The following is a 23,669-nucleotide window of genomic DNA, read 5'->3' on the forward strand; positions in this document are numbered from 1 at the left end:
TTTCATTCTGACAAGTCACACCCTCCCCTTGTATCCCTTTCAACCAGAAAAACTTGAGCTCAAAGAAATAGTCATCTGTTTGCAACCAAGGAAGCCCCATGTGTTTCCTCTAATGGATCTTAATTCACATACAGATTTTGCAGATTGTTCATCTGATAGGAAGGTAGAAAAATAACCATTTAGTATGGAGCAATGGGCATAGCTACTCATTTTCTGATGTGACCATATTTTCTGGTGGTAACAGTATTCTGTGAGTAGGTGAGGCAACCTTAGTTGTAAACCATGAGCTTAAATCTGTGGCGTTTCTTGTTCTGAGGACAGGGTGTAGGGAAGAAAGTGGTAATCCATCCTAGAGAGAGGCCAAGCAGACACTTAAGTAATTTTCATCATTGTATTTTTTCATTCATTTAACAAACACTCTTCACTGCCATCTGTGTGCCAGGCCCTGTTCTAGTCATTGACAACTGAAAGGTAACAAATTAGTAGCGCCTCCTCAAAGGCCTCTAATGGAGATGGATGTTTACAGCTTGTGATGAGTTCCACAACAGAAACACGAATAAAGTGCTGTGGCAGCAGAGAAGAGCCTAATCCTGCCTGTTTGTGTTGGAGAATGCTTTTGGGAAGAGCCCATTGGTTGCTAAGATTTTTGCCTGTCAACTTCATTGCGTGTTTTCCTTTTACATGACTTATACAATGATTTCTAGCCATGTGACTGGCATTTTCTGTCATTGGCTGCCAAGTGAAAATCATGCCCACAGAAGTCAGCACAGCAGAAAATGTGCCCCTCTATTCCAAAACGATGGTGGATTTTACTACTGTGCTTGGTGGCCCATGGTGAACTGATAGAAGGCACTAGGCTCCATGTGGCTTTTCTGTAACCTTTACAGGAGGACAAACATTATGTGGGCAACAACTGGTTGCAAACCAAAACACAACCAGGAAGTGGAATCTTAAAGAGGAAGGCACCTGGATCTAGTTGTGTCCATTCATTTTACATAGAGGGAAACTGACACCCAGAGGAGGGAGGTAGCATACCACTCTCAGCTGAGGAGTGTCAGAAGAGATTTGCAGCCTTGGACTTCCTGTGCCAGGGCATTCTCCCATTTGTCATTCATTAGAGGGCTTTCTCTGAGTGTTGTGATATAGAATTCAGGCTGTGTCTAAATCTGTTACTAAGATTATAGAGTGTTCCTTGTACCTGGCCTGACAAGTATTGCCAGGTTGGCAAGGCACCACACCAAACAAAACCAGCCAGGATCACCAGGGATCTTCTAAAAGAGAAAGGGAGCTCTTAAGTTTCTCTGTGTTTCCAGAACACCGAGTGGTAATCATTTATGCCTCTCTGAGTTGTCATGAGAATGAAATGCAATAACGTACCGAAAAGGTTTGACACATAGTATCTGGCACACAAGTGCTCAATGAATCTTAACTGTTGTTGCCAACTTGTTCACCCTTAGCAAGTTTTTGCAGTTAGATTAAGGATATAGCATATTCCAATAGAATGACTCTTTATTCTTCCATCCTGTCAGCTGGTTTATTGTATATGGCATCCTATTTCTTAGGCAAGTATTTTAGTGAGGAACAAGCCAGGATGGGTTAAATCGACAAAGTATTTGTGTATAGTTTTCCTCAGCTTCAACTCTCTGGGTAGTAGTATTGTGAGTGTCAGGAGACCTCTCTTCCTACCCCCACCTCACCTTCCACCTGCTGTATTGCTGCCAGCGTTTACTGCATTCTTTTTACCCCCTTCTCATCCTTTCTTCTCCCTGACCACTCTTCCTGCCTCAGTCTCTCGGGGCAGGAGTGGGGGCTTTTGCCACTGCACTGCACTCTTGTTCCAACCGGGTACCCCACAGTTTCAGCTTCAGTATCTGAAGTCTTGGTGCCTCCCATCAAGCAGCAGTCAAGCTGCCCAGGCAAGGGAGCTGAGGGACCCTGTTTAGAATCCTTGGTGCAGTCACCTGAGGCTAATGGGCACACATGGCTGCCATCGCCCACCCTAGAAGGAACAGGGGGCTAGTTCCCAAGTACAGCGGTGTGGATGTCAGGCTAGTCAGCCTTAAGAGTCCCCACCATGTGGTCTGAAAGTGAATCCTGAATCTCCTTCCACTGAGGGAATATTTTTTCAAAATAAAGCATGGCAATGGGTTTAGAGTCTAACAGGTCTGGATTTGACTTCTGGGTCCATCCTTTACTACTCTGAAATATTGGACTAGTCCTTACCTTCTCTGATTTTACTTCCTTATCTATTAAATGGGAGTAATGGTTGTGCTCTTTCACAGGCTAGTGGCGAGAATCAACTTAAATGCTATAGATAAAACTTAGCACAAGCCTGAAACAGGTCCTAATCAAACAGCTTTCTTTAAAAACCACGTGACTTTTTAATATGCTGTAACATATATGCAGTTTGTTTTGATATGAAAGTATTTAATGTTTTTCCTAAAGCCTTTTAATAAAGTCCATACTCCAGGAAGATAATTGCCATGTTTTTTTATGAAGCCATTCAGAAGAAGTATCTTTCTAGATTTAGTATTAAGAATGATTGAGTTACTCTCAGCACAAAATCATTCTCCTTTTATGGACTCCAATTGGCCTTTTACATTTCTTACCAGCAAATTCAAAGCGAAATGTTGCAGGGGCTTAGGACTATGGTGGGAATTTTGTACAAACCTATCATTGGCTTCATTTTGTTTTACCCTCTTTTTAAACTCTTCTGTTTTTAAGCTATCTCCATTTCATTTAGTTCTTTTTCTCTGGGGTTCTGTTCTATGATTTGGGGCATATTTCTTTGTCTCCTCAATTTGGCAGTCTCCCTGTGTTAGTTTCTCTGTGTTAGGTAGAGCTGCTTTGACTCCCTGTCTTAGTGCACCTGTTAAGTTGTATGGGCGGAGCCTTAGGTGTTCATTAGTTCAGGGTAACCTGCTTCACCGCTTTATGGCACTGTGGGTGGAGAGGGGTCAGAGAGGGGACAGTGCCGCTGACTGGCTTCTGAAGGTTTGCCTGGTACTTGCCCCATTTCCAGTCACTTCACCCAGTCCCTGTATGTGACTGGCTCCCTTCTAGCTGTTGCCCTGGTATTGAATCCCAGAATGGATAGGTCTGTGTAAGTTTTAATACTGTGTGGGCCCTTTAAACAGACTCTTCTGAGAAACCAGCAGTTTATTCCACTGCCCTAAACCCCACTGGTTTTTCTAGCCAGAAGTTGTGGGGCTTTCTCTTCCCAGCGCTGGAACCCTAGGCTGCACAGTTTGGTCTGGGGCCAGGATCCCTCACTCCCAAGGTATCCCTCCTGATTTTTATCCACCACATGTGAATGTAGGACTGCCCATTCTGCTGCCTCCACCTCTCCATGCCACACCGAGTCCACTCTGCCCCTTGTACCCATCTGGGTGAATATGGCTTCTTTAAATCCTTGGTGGTTGGACTTTTATACAGTTCAATTTTGTGGCAGTTCTGGGAGTCTTTTGTTTTGAGATTAGATGTGATTCTTCTTGTGGTCATACAAGGAGGCAAAGATTGTCTACCTATGCCTCCATCTTGACCAGAAGTATAACGGTTGTTCTTGATTCTATCTTCTGAGTATTCTTCAAATCTGCCCCTTCCTCTTCACCTCAGGATCCATTGTCTCCTGTTTGGGTTCTCGTGGTGGCTTTAAACCTGTATGCCTGGCCCCAGTGATTTTACCCTATCAGGCTATGCTCCACATTTCTACCTGAGAGAGCTCTTTGGCCTGCAGGTCTCCTTGGTCCCTTTGGCCTGTACAGGGCTCCTTTACAGTCTGAACCTTCCTGCCCTGTTGGCCTCATTGTTGCTCTCTTTCTGCAATACCAAACTCTTCTGTCCCCGGGACACCCCAAGCTATCTGGGTCTCTTTTCTTGTGTAGGTGCTATTTGTTTTTCTTTTTCCACCATTTGCCCCATTCCTCAGGCCTTAGCTGAGACATCATGCTTTCTTCCCGGGCCTCCCTTAGGCACAGTTGCCACTGGGCTACCTCTGGTCCTTGGGTGTGCGCTGTGGTCACACTTCCTACAGTGTTTTGTTGCTGTCCCTCCCTCTCTCAGGGTCTGGCCCAATGTCCTTATGAAGCTCAGTGGAAAATGAATGAATGAGAGAATGTGGGAAACCTTCCATATATCCCAGAGTTCTTAACCTGCTTCTGAGATGTCTATATGTTTGCATTTTACCTTTATCTTATAACCTAATGTAAAATTGGAAGACAAGATACCACCTCTGGAGAATTGGAAATAGTTCAATCTAAGTTGCAGCTTTGAAATTCTTAGGAAAGAGGTAGGAAAAATCACCAAAAAGCTTGGCTGGCAGTAATTTAGGATGAGGTAATCCTAGGATCCTCATATTCCTTTTTTTTTTTTAATATGGAAAATGACTGGTTGTGGTGATGACATAGTTGTTGCCACTCCAGAGTAAGGAGTAAGGAAGTTGTTCTTTGATACATCAGTGTCCTGGGCTGAATCAGATGGCTTTGTTGCCAGAATGAACTCAGAGCCCTCAGTTTGCAGATAAGGCTGTGGTTTGCCCAAATTTCAGAGCTCATTTGTCCTTCAGTTGTTCATTCATATCTTTATTTCTTTCATTAAATATTAAGCACTTACTGTGAGCTTATGTTGTGCTAATCCCAGGGTGCAGAGTCTACTGAGGTATGGACCTCGTCTCCACCAAGAAGCTAACAGTGTAGTAGGGGAAGCCCCTACGTGGATCGGCCATTAAATACGGAAATAAGTACATGAATATATGCCTAAACCAGAGAAGGGAGATAAGAGCTGTTCAGAAAAGCTCCTGGAGATGTCCACACTCCTGGTAGGGTTCAAAGATGCCTAGGAATTCACTAGGCACAGGAGCATTGAGGGGCTTGTGTGTTAAAGCTGCAGAAGGAGCACATTGCTCTCATTTAATATTTGAGATTGCGCAGGTAGGGGCATTGAGAGTTCATGTGGGACACAGAGAAGTAGCCCTAGTATTCCAAGTGAGAGATGACACAGAACAAGAGAAGGGGAGTGTGTTTAGTTCTTTAAGAAGTAAAATCCAGGAGACTTGGTGACTGATTGTGCAGGGTTAGGGAAAGAGAGGAGGTAGGGTTGGGTTCCAGGTTTTTAGCCAAAACCCCTGGGTGGAGGGAGCTAGAACCAGACCCTGGCCTACCTACTGCTTCACAACACAGGGCATAGGATGTGCAGATTTTTCTAGTAGCCTTTGGCCTGTTAAAGAGGTAATTGGGCTTGTGTAAAGTGAGTTCCTGTGGCCTAAGAAATAAGTGATGGCTAGTGTGTTGCTCCTCTCAGAAGAGAGCTGGAGAGTTTATCTACTGAGAGTAGAAATAACCTCTGCTTAATTAAGGAGGAGAAGGAGAGGCTATGGTGCTGGTAGCAGTGGGAGGCTTTTCTTTTTTAATTTTTTTTTAAATGTCTCTTTATTCCTGGGAGAAAAGGAGCAAAGCTTTGAAAGTAGGAACTTTAGAAAGGCAAAATATCTCTGATTAGTGTGGGAGTTTCAGAGAGCTCTTGTTGGAGACCTCTGGCACTGCTGGCTACAGAGGGAGAGCCCTGCTGTGGGGGATGGGACCGCATACATGCCAACGGGTGAGTCTGGTAGAAATCCTGGGAGGGTTTGAGCACGGAGTAAGACTTCACGATTTATTTTAAAAAATTAAAAAGACATTCTAATTATCCCATTTATGATCAAACTAATACTGGGTTGTTTGGGATCAAAGTTACAAAATGATGAGAAAATACCAAATTGGACCTTGCTATTTAATTCTTTAGAAGGTTACTATTACATAGTGTCAGGTTAGATTGTTGAAGCATCACTTTTTTTTTTTTTTTTTTTTTTGGTAATGAAGAAAGAATAGCAAAGAACTTGGTTTGACTGAGGCATCAGGGTTGCTACATGTTATATTACACTTTACATCCACTAGCAGTTTATGAGGCACACCTCACTGCTTTGGTGGGGCTCTTGTTCTACAAACCATAGAGCCTCAACAGGCCTGTGATAGAAATCACAGGGTTGGTAAACTTGGGTGGAGAAAAAAATTAACATCTTTATTTTGACCAAGTTCTAATAAATGTATTTTTTATTATGAATGAAGTATTCAGAACACAATAGTATTAGCAACATTTGTCGCCATTAGAAATCATATCTTTTTTCATATTATATTATAGTTGTGGCACATATCTGAATATGTTATTTATGTTTACCACTACTTTGGATTTATCGTAGTTATTAGATCTACCTACCACTCACTATGTGACAAGAGCCAATGCCTTAAACAAGTCCATACATCATTATATCACACATTTGTTTATTTTTAAATTTGGACAACCACACTTTAGCAAAATTGGTTTTCTTTTGAATACTATTCATTGTGTTTCATGCATTTAAAAACATTACTCTGAGCAAATTTTATCAGCTTCACAGCTGGCCAAAGAGATCCATGGTGCATGAAAGGTTAATAACCCCTGGCTAAAATCAGGTAGTTGTGGCAAAAGACCTCCACCTGGTGGCAGCATACTCCTTAAAGGTTAACTCTATAATCAACAGTTGTGAAGAAAAATTTTAAATAACAGTATATTTGAGTATGGTTTTCAAAGAGTTTTGACCACAACCCACAGTAAGAAACAGGCTTTACATCATAACTCAGTACACTCACAGAAGTTTCACAAAACAATACTTAACTTTACCATTTCATCCATTGATATTTTTTAATCCCATTTCAATACTCTCTTCAATTCTGTTTCATTAAAATAAAATGCTTGTTGTGACACACTAAACTTCAGCTGCAGTTCAGTAAGCCACACTGCACTGTTTAACATCAGGGGAGATCATCTTGCATTATATCTCATGATTTATTACCCAGTGAACTTCACTTTGGTCTTCCCCAAAATACCCACACATTTTTAGGGACATAATACTTACATTTTAAATAACTGTTAACAAATGTGAACATTTTTTACTCAGCATTTAAAAATTATTTATTATTGATATATTATTCCTATAAAAGGAAAGAAACTGATCTTAGGCACTTACCCTATCAAGGCATTGAACATTCCCATCACTACACAAAGTTCTGTTGTGCCTGTTCTCAGTCAGTTCCTACCTAAGCCATCACTGCATCTTTTTTTTTTAATATATTTTATTATGTGTATTTTACGGCAATCACTGTTCTGATTGCTTTGACCATAGATTAATTTTGCTGTTCTAGAACTTTATGTAAATGGACACATACACTGTATTATTTTAGCTTGCCCTCATTTGCTTAACAGAATGTTTTAGAGATTAGTCCATGTTGAGCATCGTAGTCTAGTTGAACGAATGAATATATCCATTGAATGAGTACACTCCTGTAAATAGACTTGAGTTGTCTTCCATGTGGGCTGCTATGAATAAAACTTATGTGAGCATTTGCTTCCACGTTTTTTTATGAACGCGTGTTTTATTTTTCTCGGTGAATACATGAGATGTACTTGCTGGCTCAGTCAGTAAATAAATGTATGTTTATAGGAAACTGACCAACCATTTGCCAGAGTGGTTGACCATTTTACACTTTCACTAGCACTGGGTGAGAGTTTAGATTGCTTCATATCATTACCAATATTTGGTGTGTCAGGCTTTTTAATTGTAGTCACTCTGGTAGGTATGTAGTTGTATCTCTTGGAGGTAATGTGCATTTGTCTGATGACTGATGTTCAACACTTTTTTCATGTGTTTATTAGCTGTTTGTTTATATTATTTGTGAAGTGTCTGTTCAAGTTTGTGCTGTTTGTTTTTTTATATCTATTTGTGTCCAAAATATGATGCCTATCCTTTATGTCAGATATATGCATTTATGAATATTTTCTCCCACTCTGATATACACATTCATTTTGTTAACGGTGTCTTTTGATTACCAAACATTTTAAATTTGGACATAGTCCAACTGAACCATTCTTTTCGTATATTTAGTGCTTTCTGGGTTGGGGTTCTATCTAAGAAATCTTTTCCTACTCCAAAGTCAGGAAGATAGTTTGGTATTTATGTGTGGGTCAGTGATCCATCTCAAAATAATTTTTGTGTATGGCTTGAGCTAGGTGTCAAGTTTTATTTTCTTTCCATATTTATAGATGGTATTCTCACACCATTAGTCGAAAATACCTTTTCACCATTGAATTATAGCCCAGAATTCAAAATAGAAAAAAAATTGTTCAGCCAAAGAGGTACACAAGTGATCATCTCTTATGCACCATAAACAGAATCTTAGGGCCTCTTAGACAACCCTTAACCTTTAGTCTTGGTCTTCTAGTCTTTTCTAAATTAGGTCTTTCACAGTTATCCAAAGGGTCTCAGAAATTACTTCACTCATAGGTTGAGGATTTATAAGGCTATAGCTTTTTACAGGGTCTGTAGCTCTACCGAAGAGCTGCTAGCCATGTGCGGCTGTTTAAATTGTAACTAAATAAAATTTTTAAATTCAGCTTCTGGGTTGCAATCACCACATTTCAAGTACTCAGTGGCCACGTGTGGCTATTGGCTACCCTGTTAACTGATACATATATATGGTATTTCCATTTTTTCAAAAGTCCTAGACATCACTAGCCTATAGAACAAAAAAAGAAGGCAGGCCTTGTGTAGTTTTGTAGTATATCTTAATGAATGAAACTTGTGTAGTTTTGATAACTGTCATTCAGCATCTGCCCTCCTCCCCTTGGATCTTCTCATTTGTCCATGTTTCTGTTCCTATCGCAAGATGTGTTGTCCCAACCAATCTTTCTGCCTGTCTACAAATCCAGTAGCTTACATATTTGTTCTCTCCTACCTAGAAGAAAGAATTCCCCTGGCTGTCCACTTTCCTGGAGTCTATCTAGTTCTGACCTATTTTACTTCTCTGGTGTTTGATAATCTTCCAACTGCCTCTGGATGCCTGGGCATCCCCCTTCAAGGTATGGCCCAGAGATAGATATTTTATTTTGTCTATTCTGATTTAAATGATATTTCTCCCAGCATTTCTACCATAAATATTAAATTTGCAGAGTAGTATGTTATGCTTTGTAGCCCTGACTCCTATGAACATTGCTGTCTAGTAGTAAACTTTGTTGCCATTTCATGAGCAACCACATAGGAATTTGTGAAATTTTCTCTCATTGTTTGCTGGGTGTGAGCTAACTCTGCCATTAATGTCTTTCAGTGTGGGGATTTTGCTGTCCTGGTGGATCTTCATGTATTGCCACAACGTTCAAACAAAGATATCATCTGGTTTTCTGAAAAGAACAAAGAGGTACCACAAAAATTTTCACTACTTAAATGCAAGTAGCTACTGCTAGAAGAAATATTAGCTTTTTCAAACTTTCATTTTAATTAGTGGGCAAAAATATTGACTAATATTTAACCCTTGAAAAATATATACTGTCTTCCCAGTGACAGACATACACTTGCTTTTTATTTGTTCCTTCTGAAACTGACTCATTCATACATTTCATATGCCACTCTATTATTTAAACCAGAAATTCCCTGCCTCTTTGTTTGGGGTAAGGAGTAGTCTGTATTAAAAGAGGTTAAAGTGACTATTCCAGGTGAGCAGGGATTTTAATATGGCTAGTTGTGAAGAAAAGACTGAGCACCTGGAACAGGTGTGGGGCTCACACAAGGCTGATCTTTCACACCTGTGTGAAATCCCAGTCTTGTGCACTTTTATCTTCCACCATCCTTTTATTATCATGAGCCTGTGACAACAACTGCAGCGATGTCTGACAGTGTTCCTTCTCTTACCTTGTTCAGTCACTAGTTGGATGGTCAGTCAATAAAGTGAATAACTGTTGGACTGGGAGCATGATGTTTGACCTCCCTGGGCCTAAGCCTCCTCATCTGTAATGAAAGGGCCCCACCAGAGGCTGTCTGCTATCCCACCCAAGTACTGCCTTGGCAGAGGGTTAGAAAGTGCATCAACTCCCATCACATGGTTTGCTTCTTTCTTCAGATCGTTGCTTGCTAGAGAGCAGAGATAGAGAGCCAGTCAACAGCTTTTACATAACTTTCAAAATATTATACATACTTCACGTGACCATCATAGTTATTTGTCACAATAGCTTCTTAGAGCTAGAAATAAAAGAAAGTTTTATTAAAATGTGGTGGTGCATTAAGGGGACACCATCACACCACACACACACACACACACACACACACACACACACACACACACACACACACACACACACACACACCCCCACCCCCCGACCACCACCACCACCATTCCCCTCCCTTATCAACTTTTGGAAATCACTAGGAAAAAAATCTCCCCCAAATAAATTTATACGGTAATACATTTTCAAGCGAAAGGTAATAGAATTATCAAGCCTTTGCTGTCATAATTTCACAAAAGATGGTGGCCTGAAACTGGGAGAAGGAAGACACAAAATTTTTCATGACAGGATTTATCATTCAGGTAAAAAACCATACACTGCTCTCATCAAGACTTAATATTTAGTAGGCCAGCATTTCCTACTACAACTCACCTCCATATAATTCCAAGCTTTGGGTTACCAACACAAATCCTCATGATTCAATTCAAAACAGTTCATTTCCCCAAAGTGACATATTCATTCACCTGAGGGGACCTCACCCAAAAATCTTCTGACTTGGCTTACATTGACAGCATTTTAGAATCCAGATTTTCCTCCATTCTCTCCTAGTTTTACCGCCTCGGCCTTAGACTTTTCTTGTTAACATTCAGTCAGTTTTGCCAAGAGTCAATTTATTTGGAAGGCTTTAAAATAAAGCCGTGAGTATGTGAATCACCTCCTAGCCAAAGCATGAGGCTAGATTTTTCCAGGGTGCCTCACGCAGCTGTGCTGCTCCACCTAGGACCTATATCCGGGCAGCAGGGCATGACTTAGCAAAGGTGCACGATTGGACCTGCAGAGCTTGCTGCAGTGGCAGCTGCAATAGGGAAGGTCTTGCCAACAAGTCAAGCTTTGCTCCCAAAGCAAAGTTCCTTTAAGTTCCTTTAAAATATGTTCATTGACATTAAAATTGCTCTGGGATAATTGTGTGTGTGTGGTGGTGGGGAGCTAGTCAAGGAAAGTATATGACTTCAGCCTATGTCTAGTGTCTCAGTGCTTTCATTTTTTTGTCATTAGATCATCTCATGATTGAGATTTCATGAGCAATCAATTTGATTGCATTTTAACAGTCATTTTATATAGTAAAAGTTTTAAGAATATACCGTTTCTTTTCAGAAGAAGGAACTAATTACATGTATTAAACATGTTTATTTTGAGTCCAGCACAAGTAGTCTGTGTACCCAAACAGTTGAACTCAAACTGTTCCATTTGTAAACTTGAAGAAGTAAACATGAGCCCCTGTTAGCCTTGACATTCCGAATGTAGCGCTCTCTTGCACATTGATTTTAACTTGGTCTTTTCATGTGCCCCTCCAGTTTAGCTGGGAATTTGCCTTTTCTTGCATTACTCTGGTTCTGAAGAGAATGCTTCGTTAGATGTGCTGTGGTCAGTTACTAGAGTATATTCAGTACATTGCACATGGCCTGCCTTCCATTCGTCAAACCTGGCTTATTGAAAGAAAGCTGGTAAACTATAGGGAGAAAGTTTGTATGTATGGCCTTTGCTCTATTTTTGTCATACTATTTTTAGGTTTAGCCTTATAGGGCATTTATGGCCAAATTTTAGCAATCCTATTTCCATGTATGTCTTCCACATATTTTAAGGCTCAGTCATAGTTGAACCCTGCATGTGAAGCAAAATTCTTTAATTGTTAAAACAACCGTATGAGGCAAGGCTGCCTTTCTGTTGTGTGAACAATGCCAAAACACTCGACTGTAAGTGGATATCTCTGTATTCCACAAGGCATTGCATCTTTGGGCTGCAAAATAAAAGCAGGAGAGAAGGGACCAGTATTTGTGTTTTATCAAGAAAACTCGTATTTGTGAGTTAAATCAAGTGTTTTCTGTACTGTTTGAGGAGTACAGGTGTTTACAATAAAAGTAAAGTTTGGCTCTTATTGCCCTTTGAAGCAACTTAAAACTTTGTTCTTGTTTTAATTTATAAAGATTCTAAGAGATCAACCTGAGATGGCATTGTAGGAAACCAGTGAAACAGGTTTGAGGTGACCTCGTCAACTCTGAGCCTTCTTCAGAGTCTTTGGGAATTAAACTAGAATTATCCGTCCTTATGCATCACATCTTAATCTAAGAAATTTAGATTGGTGTGCATTTTTTTCCTTCTTCTACATTAAGTTACACTTTTCTTAGTATATGATAGCATAGCTCTAGTGGACAGTGTCTGCCTAGTGTGTAGTTGTACTTTTAAAGTTTTGTTTTTCTTTTTGTAAATAATGCTGATATATATAACAATAGACAGCTCCAGAAATTTGCTAGTGGTATGGTATGTTGACATTGAATTAAAACCATGTGTTTCTGTTGCTTAATAAATATTAATCTGCTTTAGAGAAATAAGAGAATTTAAATTATTTTCACCATTAATAAGTGAATATAGTACAGTTTTCACAAAAGCAAATGGGCATATACAGTATCATTAACAAGAGCATGGAAGGAAATCAGATGACTGATTTCTAGTTCTCTATTCAACACACTACTCAATGCTGTTCCTTCTTTTTAGTAGATTCGTAAGCCTGAGGCCAGAAATGAATAAACGGTGGTGCTTGGATTTTAAGTATGTTGAGCCATATTTGAAAAATGGGAAATTGTTGTATGAAATACCAGTTTCTGGTTGCTCTTAAACAAATTGGGAGAAGTGGTGACACTGTCCCTTGTATCCATCCCCATGGGGACCACCCCCATTGACTGGTTTGTGTCAGGGTTCCCTCTGAATATACCCTGGCTTCTGGCTCCTTCCCTTGTCCACAGTCCCCTGCCTGGCCACAGTGGCCACTTCCCTGAGGCTCTTGCTGGCACAATACTTCACTGATTTCATCATCTTGGGACTCTTATTTTTATATTGAAGTGTTTTTATCTTCCTTTTAGAAATGTAAAACTAAGGCAGAAGAAAATTAAATGATTTTCTCAGATCACAGAGTGAGCCAACAAACCTCAGTAGCAAATTTGTATCTGCAGTGTTATCCATGAGCACATAAAGCATTCCTTTCAGCATTCATAGCTCATTAAAAAAGCAAGCAAAATGAAATGCTCACTGTTGACTTTTTAATGTGCATTATGTTGACTTTTTTTTGCATTGCATTAAATTAGAAAGTTATCTCTCATTTTTTAATTTACTTTAGGAGGTCTGTTTACTGTTAAAAGAAACCATTGATTCAAGAGTTAAGGAGTACTTGGAAGTTCGTAAACAGCACAAGCCATCAAATACAGAATTCACAAGATCCAGTCCCTTGTCCTTAAAAGGTAGGCACAGAGTGCTTTGATTTTGGATAAAACGTCTGCTTTGTAGAGATGGCAATTATGTTTGACTCTGACTGTCATGTTAGTACAGTGATACATTTAAAAAATATGTTCTAATGAAGATGCTTTGTTTGGGTACAGAAAATTAACCAAAAAGCCCTGAAGGGTTTTTAACAGTAGGCAAAATATATATAAATAGAAAATAAAACATTCCTAAGGAAACTAAATTTTTTAAAGGATTTTTTTTTTTTTTTTAGAAATAACCTTATAAATGTATCTGCTTTAGTACTGACTTGATTTAGAGCTTTTTGCTTTTTTAGATGTTTTCACATATGCCACTCTATTTCATAGGTTCTCAACTGGGGAGAATTTTGCCCCAGGGGACATTTGGTAATATCTATAGACAATTTTGGTTATCATAACTGGAGTGTGAGCAGTGTCCTAGGAACTGCCGGCATCTAGTGGGTAGTGGCTAAGGATGCCACGAAATACCCTACGATGCACAGAACAGCCTACCCACCCCCACCCCGCCCCACACAGCACAGCATTATGTGGCCCAGAATGTCAAGGGCACTGAGGTTGAAGTATCCTCCCCTACTTCTTGATGACACTTTGGAAATGGTAGTGTCTTTGAATTATAGGGGAGGAAGCTGAAGATCTGTAGGAGGAAGGGGCTTGCCCAAATAAAAAACCTTGTTACTGAGGACAGATTATCTTGTATATTTGGCATTCTCCCTTCTCCTCCATGTACTTAGCCCAGAGTCTAATAGACAGATTAAGTGACATGTGGAATGACAGAGTATTTGGGTGGCAAGTGGCAACACCTGACCTCAGACCCAGCTCTTCTGATTCCCAGCCCCCTGTTCTTTCTGGTCTGTTGTGTTTTTATTTTTTCCTAAGTCAGCATTTCATAGCACTCTTTGTGGCACAAATGCAGTCAATTCTGTGTTAATCCTCAGAGTACAGTGCTGGACTGCTGTTAACTAGATTATGCTAATACAACATCTTTTTAGGAAAGGAATTGTGTTAAGTACCCCCCATTGAAGGCATACTTCATCTGAAGTGTTTACCTAGCGTAGTTGATAAGTTAGGCAGACAATTTTACCCAAACAGAAAGCCTTGAATAAAAGGAATTTTTAGTCCAAACAATATTGCATTAGATGATACTTTCTGGTTTTTAGCTTAGTAGAGTGTAAGTCTTGAGAAAAGCCACAGGAGGTTGCATTCTTGGTAGTATTCTTTGTGGACCGAGCAGATGTGGCTAGTCACACCTTCTAACTGATAAAAAAAGGAAAAGGAACATAGCAGGTTTCCAGTCCTCCATCTCTGGTGTAGTGGTGGCCTGGTCCATCAACCATAGCATTCCTCTCCTCCCGAGTGAAGAAAGCTAAATACTTAATTTCCCAGCCTTTTTTGCAGGTAGAAAACACAGCTCTGGCCCCAATATGGAAATCAAAGCCTCTCTTGGGCTCATGTGAGCAAGAACTTTGTTTTTAAACAAAAAAGTGATCAAACTATACAATTTTGTAATGAACTATTTTTTCTACCTTGTATAATATAAAGTCCTTTAAAAACACATAATCACAATTTTAAAAAACTTTACTTTACTGTGGTAAACTATAGATAACATAAAATTTACCATTTTAACTATTTTCAAGTATATAATTTAGTGGCATTAAGTACATTCATATTGATGTACAACCATCATCACCATCCATCCCTAGAACTTTCTCATCATTCCAAACTGAAACTCTTCATCCATTAAAGGATAATTACTCATTACTCCTTTCCTAGGTCCCTGGTTATCACTCTTCCACTAACATATATATTTAGTAACCACTAGTAAATAAATATATTTTTAATATATAAATATAGAGTCATGTGCCATAATGACGTTTTGATCAACAGTGCACCCGCATATATGATGATGCTCCCATAAGATTATAATGGAGCTGAATAATTCCTCTTGCTTAGTGATACTGCAGCCATCCTAACATCTTAGCACAACACAGTTCTCACTTGTTTATAGTGATGCTGGTGTAAACAAACCTGTGTTGCCAGTTGTATAACAGTAAAGTATTTACAGTAAAGTACATACAGTAGTAAGCTATACCATCTAGGTTTGTGTAAGTACACTATCATCTTCACACAATGACAGCATCACCTAAGGACACATTTCTCAGAATGTATCCCTGACATTAAGTAATGTATTTACTGTACATATAAAAATATATATATTTTCTTTATCCATTCATATGTCAATTAAGTAGTTGGGTAGTTAGGTTGTTTCCACCTTTGACTATTGTGATTGAATAATGCTGCTATGAACATTGGTGTACAAATATCTGGCCGAGTCCCTGCTTTCAATTCTTGGGGTATATACCTAATCTAGAAGTGGATTTGTTGGATCATTTGATAATTCTGTTTAATTTTTTTGAGGAACTGCTAGACTGCTTTCCACAGCAACTGCACCCACCATTTTATGTTCTCACCAACAATGCATGAGAAGGTTCCACTTTCTCCACAACCTTGTCAACATTTATTTTCTGTTATTTTTATTATAGCCATCCTAATAGATGTGAAGTGATACCTCAATGTGGTTTTGATTTGCATTTCCCTAGTAAGGAGTGATGTTGAGCATCTTTTCATGTTCTTCTCGGCCATTTGTATATCTTTGGAGAAATGTCTGTTTATGTCCTTTGCACATTTTTTAATTGGGTTACTTGTGGTTGTTTTGTTTTTGAGTTGTAAAGGTTCTTTATATTTCTGGATATTAACCTCTTATTAGATACATGATTTGCAAATATTTCTCTCATTCAGTGGATTGTCTTTTCATTCTCTTGATAGTGTACTTGGACACACAAATGTTTTTAATCTTGATGTAGCCAATTTGTCTGTTCTTTCGTTACCTGTGGTCTTGATGTCATAGCCAATAAACCATTGCTGAATCTAATGTCATGATGCTGTTTTTTTCTTCTAAGAGTTCTATGTATTTAGCTCTGACGTTTAGGTCTCTGATCCATTTTGAGTTAATATTTATATATGGTTTAAGGCAAGGGTCCAATTTCATTCTTTTATAGGTGGATATCCAGTTGTTTCAGCATCATTTGTTGAAAGGCCTGTCTTTTCTGCCATTGAATGGTCTTGGCTCCCTTATCGAAAATCATTTGATCATAAAAGTAAGGGTTTATTTCTGGGTTCTCCATCCTATTCCGCTGGTCTGCATGTTTGTTTTTATTCCAACATCACACTATTTCCATTGCCATAGCTTTGTAGTAAGTTTTGAAATTAGGAAGTGTGAGACTTCTGACTTAGTTATCATTTTTCAAGATTGTTTTGGCCATTCGGGGTCCACATCATCCTTTTTTTTTAAATATTTTATTTATTTCTAGAAAGAGGGGAAGGGAAAGAAAAAGAGGGAGAAGAAACATTAATGTGTGGTTGCCTCTCGTGTGCCACCCTACTGGGAACCTGGCCTGCAACCCAGGCATGTGCCCTGACTGGGAATTGAACCAGTGACCCTTTGGTTCCCAGGCTGGCACTCAATCCAGTGAGCCATACCAGCCAGGGCCGTATCACCATTTTTAATGACTGTATAGTATTCCATTAAGTGTTAATTCTCTGATTTATTGCTCAAAAATTTAGGTTGCATGCAACATTTTATTTTCACTGTGGTAAACCATGGTGCAGCGAACATCCTGATGATACACATATTTGTAAACTGCAATTTTTTATTAGTATTTCTAGTTTAAAGTTTACATTTTTATTGGTCTGTAAGAGCTTGTTAAGGATATTAAACCTTTGAATGTTATATATGTTACAAATGATTTTTGTCAATTTGTCATTTGCCTTTGTCTTGGTTTATTTTACTGTACAACCCCAAACAAGGAGAAGCCTTTATTTGCTTCATGGAGGCTTCAGTGGGATGAGGGCTGGACTTCCTTGTAGTGACATAAGTAGTACAGTTTATTACCAGTGAGAGGAGGCAGGATGACGCTAATGCAGCCACTCTGTAGGAAAATGGCTATGCTAAGTATCCCTCTTAGAAAGTAAACTTGGTGTGAAAACATCATCTTTCTTCTCCTTCCTACTTCTGATAACTGTCTTTAACTGACTGTGTCTTTTGTCCACATTTTAGTCCGATTCTCTTCTGCCACCAACCAACCCACGCTCCCGCCTCACCTGGACACCTGTACCAGGACAGCAGCCCCCTAGCTGGGTTTTCTTTGCATCTTCTATGGCCAGTGCTCCACCTGCTGTCAACAGTTCAGTTGGTGTAAGTTCTTAAAACATAAAGCCAAGATACATGAGGCGGCCGCCTTTCCAGTCTCATCTTGTACGAATTTTCCCTCCTCCATTTTATAGTAAACTTAATTTCTTTCTTCCAAAGCTCAATTCTGCTCATATTGGGGCCTCTGCCCGTGTCTTCCCCTTTTCCTATACCTCCATCAGCTCCTTGCTCGGAGTCCACTCCTTAGGGAAGCTTATTCTGTCCGCAGGTCTCCTTGGTCCAGTCCACAAGCATCCTGAACTTTTTTTCATTCTATTTGATTATTGTCTTATCTCTCTGCAAATGTGTAAGCCACCCAAAGATAGGTTCTGCCTCTTTTATTATCTATTATATTTCCAGCATGGAGCACATTTCTTGGCTGGCAGTAGGTACTTAATAAGTGTTTGTTCATGTGATAAATTACATATATGGTTATGTCTTTCCTCTTCCTAGTAAGGTCAAGGCCTGCCATAACTCACATATTCTACTTTGTCTCATCCTGCTACTCTCTTTCCTGCTTCTGCAAACCTCCATTCTATATAACTCTGCGCCTTTGCATTTATAGGCTTCTCCTTTGTCTGAAAGGCTCCTTTTTAAGTTTTAAGACCCAACTCAAATATTACTTCTCCAAAGTTGTCTTTAGTTTCTCCTTTCTGGCACTTAAAACAGTTTTATAACATTTGTCATATTGTATCATAATTGGGGGGGGGTTTACATTATTTTTTTATTGTTTTTTTCCATTACCATTTATCCGTCCTATACCCTCTTCCACCTCCACTGACCCCTTCCCCCCAAAAAATTGCCACATTGTTGTCTGCGTACATGAGTTCTTGCTCCTTTTTTTTTTTCTTTTTGCCGGATCCCTTCTCCTCCTACCCCCACCCAGGAGCTGTCAGCCTGCTCTCTGTCTATGTGCCTGTCTCTATTTTGCTTGTTAGTTCAGTTTGTTCATTAGATTCCAAAATCATATGGTAATTGTCTTTCTCTGATTGGCTTATTTCACTTAGCATAATGTCCTCAAGGTCTATCCATGGTATTGCAAAGGGTAAAACTTTCTTCTTTTTTTATGGCTGAGTAGTATTGCATGGTGTGCAATGTGCCATAGTTGTTTTATCCACTCATCTACTGATGGGCACTTGGGCTGCTTCCAAATCTTGGTGACTGTAAATAACGCTGCAGTGAACATTAGGGGTGTATATATTCTTTTGAATTAGTGTTTCAGGTTTCTTTAGGTAAGTCCCCAAAAGTGGGTCATAAGACAGTTTATCTTAAATTTTTTGAGAGAACTTCATTCTGCTTTCCACAGTGGCTGCACCAATCTTCATTCCCATCATCATAATTGTATTTTATAATCTGTTTATCTGCCTGCTCCCTCCCTTTTAGTGATAAAGATTGTTTCTTTGCCACCCCCTGGGCCCTTTTTCTTCTCCAATACCTTGCTGTGTAACTCTAGCATAAACCAATAACACAGCTTACTATAAGTGCTTAACTTCATAATAAAGTAACTCATTTCTAAAAGGTAAGGAAGGGTATGGTTCACTCACCTCTACCACAAGGTTGCTTTCCCCAGATGCCTGAGGTTCATCATTTCTAGGTCCTGCATACATGCAGGGACAAAGTGCACAGACACAACAATATACCAACATCTTATACTGCTTATTAACAGTTTCACCAAAAAAATGGGAACTGGATACATGCTTTTACTCTTTCCTCAGAGTCAAAGACGTCTCTCTAGACATTTATCTAACTGCCTATTCTTAGCTGCTTCAGTGATCTTACTTAAATGTCTTTTTCAAAAGTAATTTCAAAGCCGCTAACTATAAGGCCTTTCCTATTTCCTCCTCAGTGTTCAGCTCTGTGTCTTATGATCCCTAAAACTAGACAGAGCTGTCATTTCTTTATTAGTGTTTTGGATGAATGTGGGTGGTTCATGCATTTGTGTAAATTGAATATATTCCCTCATTTGCACATGTTTCATACCTTTCTCTTTCCAAATCCATGTAATGATAATATGCATTATCATGGCACATAAAGCCAAGATACATGAGGCGGCCGCCTTTCAAGTCTCATCTTGTACCAATTTTCCCTCCTCCATTTTATAGTAAACTTAATTTCTTAATTAAGTTATAGTAATCTTAATTTCACCTAGCACTTAATGCTGGGTGAGCTGAAGTCTGGGCTGATAACTGTGCTGATTATACTCTTAAAAGTAATTTTCTGTGCTCTTGAGTTTTCTTCCTAAAAAACAGCATAATGACTATAATGTAAAGAAATACAAAGACTATTCAAAACTCTAACAGCAAATAGCATAGCACAGACACTTGCTAATAACCTCATCTTTTTTAGGTCTCCTGAAACATTACTCCAATAGACTGAGTAAAAATTAATGTAAGAAAGTTTTTTTTAAAGACTTTACTGTCAATTTCTGTCAGCTCTACTTCATTAATATTTTTCCCCTTAGTCTTGCCAATACTGGGTGTTACCAGTGTTTTTAAATTTTGCAAGTTGGACAGGACAAAATTTTAAAAAGATCTCTTGCTCTTTGATTTTTATTTATCTTTCTGTTTTTCTGTATTTTTTGACTGAACCAAATATTTACAGTCCTTATTCACCTTTGTATTGGGTTGTTTGTCTTTTTCTTCAGAATTTTTTTCTTTTTTCCCCACTGTTACTCCCTTAGTCGAGGCCCGTCTTAACAGCTCTTGATTTCCTGCCACAGCCTCCTGATTTTTCCTTCCAACTCATCTACACCTCTGCTGCCAAAGTGGCCTTTTGAAAACAAAAATGTAATAGTCTCCAGCTTAAAACCTTTTGTGCTCCAGAATCTTAGTTGCCTAATATCCTTTATTTAATTTCATTTCTGCTTGAGACTAACCAGAATGGATCTGGCTCTTCAGAGAAGTTGATTAAAGGTATTAGGTAGCTCATAGGATCTATGTGTAAGAAGACCAGACAGCCCTGTTCTCAAGCTATACAGTCTGCACAGCCTCAGCCACATGCTGGAGACAGCTTTGGTACATGGCACCATTTCAGCTGCTGTCTATGATGCTCAGGATCAGGGATCAGCCTCTGCCCTGAACCTGCAAAAGATTGACTGCCTGGCATGTGGCTGTCGCCCTGGCTATACCTTACAAGGTTTCTACAAGGCCGTACCCTAGTTGCAGGTGAGCCAGGGGTTGCAAAATGTTTGTCATTTACCTTAGAAAAGTAGGACTTATAAAATGTGGAAAGTGCCCTGGCTGGGTGGCTCAGTTGGTTGGAACATCATCCTGTACCCCAAAAGGGCTCAATCCCCAGTCAGTCAGGACATGTGCAGGATGCAACTGATTAATGTTTCTCTCTCTCTCAAATCAATAATAAAAGAAATATATCCTTGGGTGAGGATAAAAAAATTTTAATAATAAAAAACAAAATATGGAAAGTGACCAAAACAGGAGAGAGGATGGTCAAAAATTGAGGGTCAGTAGCCACAAGATACAAATATCCAGTGAAGTTTTTCTCTTTCATAAATTCCCAAACAATAACAACAAGCTATTGCCAACTATGCAGTTTTCCCAACTACAAGGAAATATGCTCAGGATCTCCTCCAAGAGAGATAACCCAAAGTCTCAAGTCCTAGTTCCGAGTCCAAGATTTCTGAGTGATGTTTACTCTTTCACTAGTTCATTCACAGTCTGTATTTGTTAACTTACTGAGTAAATCATTAACTGTTGTCAACATATCTCGAATAAAAGAGTAAAGAATCAGAAAGCCAAAAACTTAGTTAATGTATGGCTATATATACATGATACAGTAACAAAGGCAATATTGGGAGATGCTACCATTCTAATTTCTGTAACCAGTCACAAGAAATAAATAGCTCATGTTTCTATCTTCCCTTCTCTAATATTTAATTTCACATTTCCTTTGTCCTTAGCCAATAATTCAGCTGATCAGGATTCTTCATCTGGCAGAGTGATCTGGACCTTCATTCATGAGGGATTCGAACCATCAATGGTCCAGCCTTTGTGAGGTTGTCATCATTTTCATTACCTTTTAGTCACTTCCCATTTTCATTCTCTGGTTTCAGGAACCATGTATTCTGGCCAAGGGAACACATTGTTCTGCTGGTCAGACCATGTTAATATATATCTTTACCCTAAGCATTAAAAGGTCCTTCATTGCCATTTGTATCATAACTACATTTTCAGTAGACATTTTCACCATTGTGTAAGTCCAGCTGCATTTGAGCCTCGCTTGATTGCTTGGTAGAATCATTGAATTTTGAGTCCACTGCCTTATTTTGTAAAATGAGTTTCTTGGTCACAAGCACTGTGGTGGTCATGATGAATGAGGCCTTCAGTAAGTCCATGGATGATGTGGCTTACAGAAACAAGGCAGGCAAAGAGGACACATTCAAGGCCTGATGGATCCATTCCAGTGAAGATAAGTTACTGCCTTCTCTCAGATGAAAGAGGTCTAATATAGTTCACCTGCCACTGCTAGTCCTTCTCCCTGTGATAGGAGAACTGGTGGGGAGGGTCACATTAATTGCTGCTGCTGACAAATTGAGTGCTTGGCTAAGCTCAGCCTTGGTGAGGTAAAGTTCATGTTGTTGAGTCCAAGCATGTTGTTCCTCCTTGCTATCCTTGGCCACATGGCTCATGAGCCCTTTGAGCAGATAAATTGGGAGCTGGGGAGAGAGACTGGCCAGGATCTATGAGACATGTCATTCATCTTGTCCAGCTCATTATAAGAACTCCTTAATGGTGCCTTTTGGAGAACATTCACTAAGGTACAAGTATTTTCACTTTGCATAACTTTTCCCCTAATGTCCTTGTCACCATGCCTTCTGAGTTCTGTCTCAGCCTCTCTCTCCTTACAGGCCCCAGGTGGACCCAGAATATACTATTCACCATTCTACCCACTGGTCAGATTTTTCTTTTTCATGCCAAGTGAGGTTATATCATCGCTTTCAATCACTTCTGGCTGATACCGTCTATTGGGAAGAACCATTGACTAACTAGGCACAATTTTTTTTCTGCTGGAAAACTGGTCATTCAGGTCATGTATAATCTAAGGAGTTTAAAAAAAAAATAGAACTAATATTTTCCTGACCTGAAGTAAATATTCAAATCCAGAAGCTATAAAGTAAATATTGACAATATGACTATGTTAAACATTTAACCATATGTTAATATACATATAAAAAAATTAAACAGAAGGAATAGGATAGAAAAGTATTGGCAACACATCTAAAACATGGTTAATAGGTTTTGGGGTTTTGTTTGTTTTTTTTTTTTTTTTAAGTTCTACAAACCTTTATAAATGGATAAAGTATACCAAAAAGTCATTTAAAGCTTTTAAAAAAAATAAATAATAGAAATAGGCAAGAAATATACTAAAACAGGTTTAATTTCAACAAAAAGTAAAGGAACAATTAAAATAACACCATGGTCACAATCAGATTAATGAGTATTAAGAATATTGGTAATATCAAGCATTGGCAACTCTGAAAGGAACTGGGTATTCATAGAAGTTTTTTCTTCATCTTAAAGCACTCCCTTTAGCATATTTTGCAGTGCTGGTTTGGTGGAGGTGTATTCTTTCAGCCTTCTTTTGTCTGGGAAATTCCTTATTTCATCTTCCATTTTAATTGAGAACCTTGCTGGGTAGAGCAGTCTTGGTTGCAGGCCTTTGCTTTTCAGGACTTGGAATATTTCTTGCCATTCCCTTCTGGTTTGCAGTGTTTCTGTTGAGAAGTCGGCTGCTAGCCGTATCGGGGCCCCCTTCTATGTTACTACCTCTTTCTCCCTTGCTTGCTTTAGGGATTCTCTGTTTGTCTTTGATATTTGCCACTTTAATGATGATGTGTCTTGGAGTGGGCCCCATTGGGTTCCTCTTGAATGGAACCTTCTGTGCTTCCCGGACTTGTGTGACTTTTTCTCTCCTCCAATTAGGGAAGTTTTCCATCATTACTTTTTCAAACAGGCTCTCTTATCCCTTCCTCATCCTCTTCTCCTTCTGGTATCCCTATTATACGGATATTAATTACATTTCAGGTT

The 23,669-nt window shown here is 39.1% G+C and overlaps 1 protein-coding gene across 2 annotated transcripts in view; it reads left to right on the top strand.

The window, feature by feature from the left end:
• Positions 1-23,669, top strand: part of SLX4IP (SLX4 interacting protein) — a 210,141-nt gene that overhangs the window by 122,253 nt on the left and 64,219 nt on the right. The window contains exons 3-4 of one of the 2 annotated variants that reach the window (XM_054574056.1): positions 9,174-9,263; positions 13,238-13,358. In XM_054574056.1, coding sequence (XP_054430031.1) covers positions 9,174-9,263; positions 13,238-13,358 — 211 coding nt within the window. The remainder of the gene's footprint in view (positions 1-9,173; positions 9,264-13,237; positions 13,359-23,669) is intronic. The other variant, XM_054574055.1, reaches the window with a different exon arrangement.

Source organism: Pteronotus mesoamericanus, unplaced genomic scaffold, assembly GCF_021234165.1.
Source record: "Pteronotus mesoamericanus isolate MK-2021 breed Mesoamerican mustached bat unplaced genomic scaffold, CSHL_Meso_final contig_25, whole genome shotgun sequence".
In the NCBI taxonomy this organism is placed as follows: Eukaryota; Metazoa; Chordata; class Mammalia; order Chiroptera; family Mormoopidae; genus Pteronotus; species Pteronotus mesoamericanus.